This window comes from Acipenser ruthenus, chromosome 16 (assembly GCF_902713425.1).
Source record: "Acipenser ruthenus chromosome 16, fAciRut3.2 maternal haplotype, whole genome shotgun sequence".
In the NCBI taxonomy this organism is placed as follows: Eukaryota; Metazoa; Chordata; class Actinopteri; order Acipenseriformes; family Acipenseridae; genus Acipenser; species Acipenser ruthenus.
Window position 1 is genome coordinate 22369358 of NC_081204.1, and position 9362 is coordinate 22378719.

Below are 9362 nucleotides of genomic sequence, written 5' to 3' on the forward strand. Positions count from 1 at the left end.
TAAATACATAGAAACCATTCCATTGATGTTGTAAATGCCTTCTCGTGAACACATGTAAGGTGCTTTACAGTCTTTTGGACTATCTAGCTGAAAACTATCATAACCAGCTTGTCAGTCTAACTTAAGTGCAGAACATGTTTTTACAACCAGAGATCACATTAGTCAAATACAGCCAGCACATGCAGAGTGTGCCATAAAGCTGAACAATTTGGGGTTTCTGAATCTGTGTCAGTTGGGAGTTTGGGCGGAACCCTTTTTACTTCAAGTTTATTTCGACACAGAGAAGTGCTACCCAGGACTGGAAAATGCTCTAAAGAAAACTTGGTCAGGTTCTATGGTGATCAAATCAACACCTCATCTTAAAATCTGAACTGGATCAATTAGCTATGCAACATAAGAGGTGCAATATAAGTTTATTTTCTGCAAAACTGTGACACAAAAAAACAAAAAGTCAAGAGAAAAGTGTTTATTGATTAATGCAATGCATACATATGACATTCTGCTATGTTCTTATTAACACTGTAAATGCATTTAGGGTAAATACGGATTACAATGATGTGCAAAACAAAAACCTTCAACTCTCATAAGCTCTAGAAAGGTTTACAGAGCATTTAAACGTGCAACAGTACTGCTTGATATCAGAAAATGTTCAGACATAGATATTAACAGTAACTATACAGTATTAGACTAAAGACTGGTCATGTTCACTCTGGGTTTGTATGAAAGTGGGTGTGTGTGGTGTGGCGTGTATCTATTCCAGTATACCGCAGTGTCTAAAGTGGATGCGTTATTATTTTTTGTACATCTCAGAAAAAAATAATTACAAAAAATTCAATCTTTATCCAAACCGGGATTTAGAAGGTAGCTAATTCCATTTGAACACAAGAAAATAACCCACAATGCACTACAACACATTTAAATCTTCTGCACCTTATGTGAGCAAACGAATGTATGCAGTGTTCTGAACCACAGGAACTGAATTGAGAATCAAGCCAGTGCGAACATGCCCTTTTTAGAATGTGGCCTCTAGGCACACACTTCTATCCCCTTTCCTAGATCAGGCTGCACAGTAAGCAAAGTTAGTAATCTACTGGACTTTCTGGCACTTCCAACACCAGCCTTCAATAGGCTTTGGGACAGATGCAGAAATGCAAAACGACTTTACCCCACTCAGACAGCTTGCTTAATAAAAGTTTTTAAAGAACAGCAGTACCTTGTTCCACCACCAATTACATTATCTGTCTAGACCCCCACGCTCTAGGCTAGGCTGTGATTGTAAAAACAGCTTGCAGGTTCTAGCTCTGACTAGGCACCATACGTGGATTGCGAATCTTCCTTTACATATCATATCATATCACATTAGAGGTCTGTATCGTGTTGCATGAGTTAAAACACTACATAGCTACTTTCAGTCCACCACGTGGTTCATGAATGAATACCTGCGATTTATAGCTGGTATAAATATATGCTCCTCCTGTCTGGTCTTGGTCTTTTACAAAAGAATCCATCATCCGTTATCGTTTTACCTAATTACACATCATCCAATGTAGCTCTCAGATGTATCGTGCTACATATTTAATTGTACCGTGGCCTGCACATCATGATGTGTATGGTACCGTGATCTTAGTGTATTGTTACAACCCTAGCTCTGCCTACTGCTTAAGACCCTTATTTGCAAGATGAGGCATATCTACTTCTCTAGGCTGGTAGGTGTGATTGCAAAAATGTAAAGAAATGATCTCACTACAAAAACACAAACACAAGAATGGATGAGCTTATGCATGCTTTTCTTTTATAATACAAAAAAGTAAAAGTGCTTAGCTTAATGAAAATATATACATAGTGAAAATGATTCACCAACAACTACATCAAGTTAAGTAGACAGCATTGAATTTCTTTTTTTTTTTTACTTGGGGAATCTGATCAAGTACAAAAAAAAAATTAACTTGGTATTGCCCTGATATTTTTTAAAATCATACGCAAATTCATAAAAGATTTCTAAAACGATCTGAAATAAAATGACCATTTACTGTACTTACAGTTTGTAAATTCTTCTGAGCAGAAGTCTCACTCAACTAGCAACACTAAATCAAAACTACATTTGAAACAATCACAGTGTGTTTTGGGTTATTTACAAAAATGCAAACATAATTAAATAGTCTATATTACCTTTTGGGTTAACCATAGCTTTAAAATTATTTTTTTAAATTAATTATTAATTAATTGTTTATTTAGTAGACGCCTTTATCCAAGGCGACTTACAGAGACTAGGGTGTGTGAACTATGCATCAGCTGCAGATTCACTTACAACTACGTCTCACCCGAAAGACGGAGCACAAGGAGGTTAAGTGACTTGCTCAGGGTCACACAATGAGTCAGTGGCTGAGGTGGGATTTGAACCGAGGACCTCCTGGTTACAAGCCCTTTGCTTTAACCACTGGACCACACAGCCTCCTATAAAACACAACTCAATTGTATTAAACAACATTCACAAGAGTCAAGAGTATGGGTTCACTGTTGATTTGATTGTTTTCACAACTTTATCTTCCCACAACACAGTACTGTTGGTAGATGTCCTGTGTTTCCACTCCCCATTCACTTCCTGTGTTACGTGTAATAAGACTCCACCTGGCCGCAACGTTTCCTATGTGTCCTATAGTACACAGCTGTAAAGCTCAAGTGGGGTCTTATTATATGTACCCCAGGAAATGAAAACCAAAAAAATCAACTATGACAAGAAAAATTTGCTTCAAAAATAAAGTATGGGAAACAAAAATATTCATAGCAAAACAATAAGGGTCTTATGAGAATGTTGTTATATTATTATGTTTTAAACTGTTGGTTATGACCCATTTAACCCATTTTAATACTGCATGTAGTATGCATGAAACAATCAGACTAGACACTGTTGATATGACTAGCTTGACAGCGCTACCTAAAGTGCTAGGTTTTATAATAACTGCTACAGTGGGGAATGTACACAAATGTGTAATATAGTGTAATACTGTCTATGTACAAGTGTAGAACACTACCTTACACTGCAGTAAGCTACAAAGACAAATTATTGTGTATGCTAGTCTTTAGACAACTGTAGCAATTTGAGCCATTCCTGGTGTTTTACTAGTACCCTTGAAATGGTTGGAACAGTAGCAATCAATGTGATTTCCAATTCTACCAATCCCTATTTCAGGACTGATCGGATTAAGAGGTATTTATCTGAAATTCGTGATTATAGACACTACCTAATAAATGACAGGCCTCATCTGGCTTGCACGATCTACCAGAAATGAGAATGCAATGATCAGGCTGTATCACTACCATACTGCTTAACTGAAACGTGCACAAACTATAACAATGCTGAACAAAAATTACGCCATCTATCTTTAACACGTTGACTGCCAGCCATTATTGTTTTGTTGGCGAAGTGCAATGGAAAAGGGTTTTTTTTGTTTGTGGTTCTGAAACCTCGATAAAAAAAGCTTGGCTTCTGGCCAGTGAACTGATCCCTGGTCACGGTCAGGCTCACACTTCTGACATGGAAGTTTGTGAAAGAACCAAGGCTCTTCTACTCTCTTCTCTTTTACTAAAGGGTAGCTCGTTCTTCCAACCACAACACTACAATTCCACTTGGAAGGGACATGTAAGAAAGTTATGCTAATGACAGATAGGATTTTTTTTATACGCCTTGATTACTTTTGAGGGTTATTAACCAAGCCTTTTAAATAAAGTTCTAACCTTATTAGATCAACATTCTCACAAGAAGTTGCATATTATTAAAGATTTGTTAATTTGCCCTGACTGTGTGCAGTAAAATGTCACCGCACTCACTATACATTAACCTCCTGTGAAGCAGATATTAGGACCCCACATACCGTATTTCTCAGAGTTTTACACACACTTACACATTTTAGGAGGATTTCCTGCATGTTTTATACATGTGCGCTGGTTATAACATACTACATAGTACACAGTGGTGTAGAGTAGCCTATAAGAGGTGTGAGTTATATAAGAGGTGATCATTATGCAGTGTTTGTAACCCATGTGAGTTATACATCATGTCAGAGTCCTAGACTGAATGTGAGCTCAACACATTGGCTCCTAATACCTGCTGCAAAGAAAGTACATGAAAGAATGCTGTTGTAATTGTGAGAAGCTGGTCCTTTCAAGCACCCCCTAATGCACTAATTCAGGCTGGTTCTCCACGAAGGGAAGCACTCCACTGACGTAGTAGGCGATGCCGAGGGACAGGAGGGCGATGACCACGATGAGCAGCAGCACTCTCCAGAAGCCCAGGTCTTCCACAAACTCCTGCCAGGTGGTGCGGAAGCTGGAGAGAACGCCTTCGCTGTGCTGCAGGTTGGGGTTGAGCAGGGAGTGGCTCTCCATCGCACTGAGGACAACAAAAACAAGCATGTTAGTATCATCAATCCCCAGCCACAGCTTTTAATACAGAAAAAGAGTCATCAGCATCTGTATGTAGAGAGAGTCTCCTCTTTATATTTTCAAATCCTGACACTATCAATATGTTGTGCTAAAGAACATCCTTACCAAGTTACATTACAATTTGATGAGTAGCTCTCTAGATAAACTAATCAAACTAGGCACTACTGTTACTAGTTCATAGCTTGAAAGCACTACCTTAAGTGCTTGAGAAATGTACATAAATGTATGCGTAAGACCGGACAAGACTATGCAGTACTGTCTATGTATAAGTGTAGAATTCTACCCTACACTATACTGTAGTACACTACCAAGTCAGAATAATTTTGCGTTGGTCTTTAGACTCCTGTTACACAGCAGTAAATGCTAAATTAGTGCGACCTTTTTACATAGATAAGGGCAGACTCCTCAATATTCCCTGATTTCTACACTCTTTTGTGTTTACCAAGTTGTATGACAATTAGATAAGCAGTTCACTACATGTGTTTGTTGGCACCTCCTTAAATCCTCAGATTCTGATACTCTCAATAACTTTTGAAAAAGAATGTCCTTACCAAGTTTCGTCAGAATTGGATATGAGGGTCTCTAGGTATCTGTAAAAATGAAAGTGTGACGTAAGTACCGACATGGACAGGTAGGAAACTAGATAGGACAGACATAAATACATTTTCCTGACGCTGGGGGATTCACTGGAGGTCAAAGAACTACATAATCCCAGATCTAAAGGGGGTCAAACTTGTTTTAAGAGGGTCATCGCTAAACTTCACTGAAGAAGTGTTTTGCACTGCAGAAATATTTACATGAAAGCAAACTTTTAAATCCACTCCAGCAGTGCCAAACATGTTTAATGACATGTGAAAAAAAGGCATTAAGCTTTAATAATTAACCACTGTAGGACAAAAATAACCTGCACTAAATATGCATTATACAGTATAATAGACATAAAGGTTCACCTTGCAGTATCTGCAAACAATCAACACCACACAAATTTAGCACTGCAGCAGGCTTTTTAAGCTATGGCTGAGCCAAGTCCTCAAAGAATCAATATACCGTTTCTCCTCGGAAACAGACACCCCTGTAATCCATCGGTTTTGACCTGAAAACAAAATTCCTGCCATCATTAGACCCTTTTAAACCAGAACCCCCTGCCCACCCCCTGACACATCTACTCAAGTGCATTAGACAGGTGCTCGCAGCACGCATACCGTTTTCTGTAATTATTCTGTACAGATGAACATTTGTTTGGAAGTTAGCTATGAAAGCTTGTGACAACACACTGTATTGATTTGAAAATCTGTATTCACCTTCAAAATGGTGGGGCAATAAAAACATATATTATTATAACAAAGCATTACCTTAAAACACAGAAAACCACTGGATATTAATAGATCTAGGAGCATAATCAAGTGCAAGGCATGATTTGTTGTGCAAGACAAATATCTGTGAGTAATCTAGCTCACTTAAAAACTAAATACACCAGCTGTTACTAATCTAAACTGAACTATCAGTAGAGTGACACATGTATCTATTAATACTACATATTTTCATGTCTAGAGCCACAACAGGAGTGCCACCTTCTGCATCTCTGCTGCAAATGTATTATTGACGGGGCAGTCTGTCCTTCCGTCTGTCTGTCCGTATTAATTGTAATAAAACTTGCTAGTGATATTCTTTGACACAAGTGTCCACTTCTTTTTTATATGTATACCAGGTCGGTCTTGGCTTTACATTTTCATTATCCTGCTAGTTCTAATTTGGCGGACGGGGGATGTATATTTAAAGTGTACATTCCATTGATCCTTTCTAGGAGGTTCACCTGCCCCAGTGAAACCCACCTTTCATTCTCTGCAGTCTGCATGGTCTCCAGTTTGGAGTGGGTTCCTCTGTTGAACCCCTTCACCTCCTGCTCTTCCAGGCCCTCCAGTAAGCGGATTGCATCCTTATTCACTCCCCTGCGCTTCGCCAGCACCAGGGGGGTGGCACCATTGTGATTGCTACATAAAAAAACACATATTATCTAGAGTTAGAACAGATAGATGCACTACAGCGAGTCTATTCTCAGGGACTTTGTGGCAGATTGAGGATACGGCCACAGCCATTTTCATTTTTAGAAGGCCATTATTCTTGTGAACAGATCTAGACAGTGCAATATCACCTGAAAAAAAAAACAGCATCTATAAAATAGGGCTGTTCATTTTGAAAATTCTTATAAAAGCAAAACCTCATATGGAGTTGAGCACAAATGAAGAAACATTTGGACTACAAATTGGTTCTGAATGAAACCATTTCTGCAATGCTGCAATTGATTACCAGAGCAATCGGATTTCATGGGATATTATCTCATATGCACTTACATACTGCCATTAGTGTATAGATGAATCATGATTACTTTCTTTACATATATCGTATCATAATAGAAGTATGTATCGTTTGTGTCATGATACAAGACCAAAAGCACAACATAGCTCAGTGTAGATCACCAAACACAGTAGTCTTTGAATGAAGAATAAGTGTTTTATAGTTGATATGGATACATAGGCTACTCTCTGTATCTCATTAAAATGTTGTCTTTTAACAAAATGGTCCATCATTTAATGACCATTTGATCTTATTACGCGTCACAGTCAATCGGGACAATCACATGTATCATACACTTTGTATCCTGACCTGCATAACGTGATATGTATAGTATCATGAGTTTACTGTATCGTTACACCCCAACTACAATTTTCTATTACTGTTTAGATCATTATTTGCCATGCTTAATAACTATTCCAGCCAAAATAGCCATTCTCCTTTTAAAGAGTTGATTTGACAAACAATCAAGGTGAGCAGCTGAAATATATGTCCCCTCTGAATCTGTGACAGTTGCAGAGGGGTCAGGAATTACTGTTGCACACCACTAGAGGACATTTCTAAAACCACTTTTCACTTCAAAAATTCAACTTTTTGAAGCAAACTCAGTGGCTGAAAACAGGCAGAAACAGCTATAAGAGAATTATCTAAAAAACATAATAATAAATTGTAGATGGTATTATGTATTGTTGCAAGTTTACCTACCAGATGTCAATTTTGAGTCCATTGGTAACCAGAAACTGGATGGTATCCACATGGCCACAGAGGTGGAGAGCTGTGTTGCCCTGGTAGTCGGTGGCAAGCAGATCAGCCCCGAACTTGTGCAGAAGCCTGCAGATCTCCACATTGCCCCGGGCCGCGGCCAGGTGCAGCCCTGTACGGCCGCGGTTATCCCGGATGTTAGGATCAAAGCCGCTTTCGAGGAGGCGCTTTGAGTAGTTCAGGTCCCCGTCGATACAGGCTTGCAGCAGCGGGACGTTTGTCTGGCACGAATCGTTGATAAAGACATAAGACATGTCTGAGTGGGTATCTGTAAAGTCCAGTTTACCTGCAAGGAAAAAAAAAATACCTTCTATATTTGGCAGACAGCCTAATCCTTTGCCAAGTTTAACCTTCAGTACTAGCAATAAAAACAATCTAAATCCAGTAGCAACCTGCTCTGCTGTGGGCCAGGAACCCAGTGCTGATGCCCCCCTTCTTGTAAGTGAATCCATGAATTGAGATTCTTTCTTTACATGATACACAGTACTATATTGTAATAGAGGTAGGTATTATTTGCATTGTGATACACGACCAAAACACAACATAGCTCATTGTCGTTCACCAAATGGTCCTTGAATGAAGTGTTGTTTCGAGTTGTATGAATACATGCTCTCCCCATTATTTTATGTCTTTTAATAAAATAATGCATCACTAAACAATCACTTGATCTTATTATGAATCGCACTGTGCACATTATGAAAAAGTACATCAGGAAGATAGGGTTAGGGTTTATCTCAGCTACCGAATTTAAAAAAATACCAGTTTAGCACACAAATAAATAAACACATTTTCACTTTTAACAAGGGGCACGATGTACTGAGTTTGGCCCTTAAAGTTATTTTTAGTATAATTGTTTTCACAATTCAGCAAATGTAGTGACTTTAACTGATTAGCAACAAATTGCGTTATTTAAAATTGGAAACAAGTTGCCTTATTCGTACTGATTTGTGCAGTACTCAATTGCAGCACCGACCGCGTGCCATTTTCTGTCGTTACACGGGTCAAGTTTTGGTACACGTACCACATTTTGACGATGTACCACTTTCTGGCAATACACCGGTAGGTTACAGTAGCTACCGGTACCGTAATGATAATCTCAGTGTACAATAAACAATTATAAATAACGTACAATTGTATTTTTATTTTATTAGTAGTATTTTAAAAAATGGCAAAATGAGCGTTTGAAAACCAGAAACGATTTAGACGTGGAATATAAATGCCCTGTACGACACCTCAGAACAACAACATACTGAAAAAAGAATGCAATACCAATACGCCCTTAACCTACTGCTTACACAAAGAGATTACAATACGCTACTTCGAATGCTCTACATCCGTTATGTTGGTTTCATAAAATTACCTGCTGATGGTTTCCCTCAACAAAGCCGCAAATACCGGTCTCCTCCTTGTTGAGTTGTTATTGTTGACGGAGAGAGAAAAAGCAATCGTAAATTAATTGATGATTTCACGACAGGATCTGTTTTACGACACCAGAAAAAACACGGCAGTGGGAAGTGCTACTGCTATGGTTACACATCCAGGCATAGTTTTTTTTTTTTTTCCGACTATGCCTACTGCACCTACAGTATAAACATTGCCTAATTTTAACAAGAAAAAAATGCAATGTCATAACTATATTGATTAATTTGATAACTAGGTTTCATTAGGTCGACAAATTAAAACCATAAGATGCAACCAACACTTAAAGCTAATAACACATAGTTCAAAGCAAGTCATTAAAACAGCATACTGCAACATGTGGAAGTACCTGTTATATTGTCGTCCAGTTTACTTTTTAATTCTTA

At 38.3% G+C, this 9362-nt stretch overlaps 1 protein-coding gene across 1 annotated transcript; it reads right to left on the reverse strand.

The window, feature by feature from the left end:
• Window positions 1-451: 451 nt before the first annotated feature.
• On the reverse strand, window positions 452-9058 carry LOC117412489 (ankyrin repeat domain-containing protein 46). The gene is made up of 5 exons (XM_034020938.3): window positions 8918-9058; window positions 7501-7843; window positions 6276-6434; window positions 4995-5033; window positions 452-4390 (listed from the first exon to the last, which is right to left on the reverse strand). Exons 2-5 carry the CDS (start codon window positions 7809-7811, stop codon window positions 4174-4176), a joined length of 726 nt encoding a protein of 241 aa, XP_033876829.1. The 5' UTR covers window positions 7812-7843; window positions 8918-9058; the 3' UTR covers window positions 452-4173.
• Between the last annotated feature and the right edge of the window lie 304 nt (window positions 9059-9362).

Coding starts and splice junctions, on each gene's coding strand:
- LOC117412489 (XM_034020938.3), bottom strand. CDS start 7,811: ATGTCTTATGTCTTTATCAACGATTCGTGCCAGACAAACGTCCCGCTG. Junction 6,435..7,500: donor GGACTCAAAATTGACATCTG/GTAGGTAAACTT, acceptor TTTTTTATGTAG/CAATCACAATGGTGCCACCC. Junction 4,391..4,994: donor TCCAATTCTGACGAAACTTG/GTAAGGACATTC, acceptor TGTTGTCCTCAG/TGCGATGGAGAGCCACTCCC.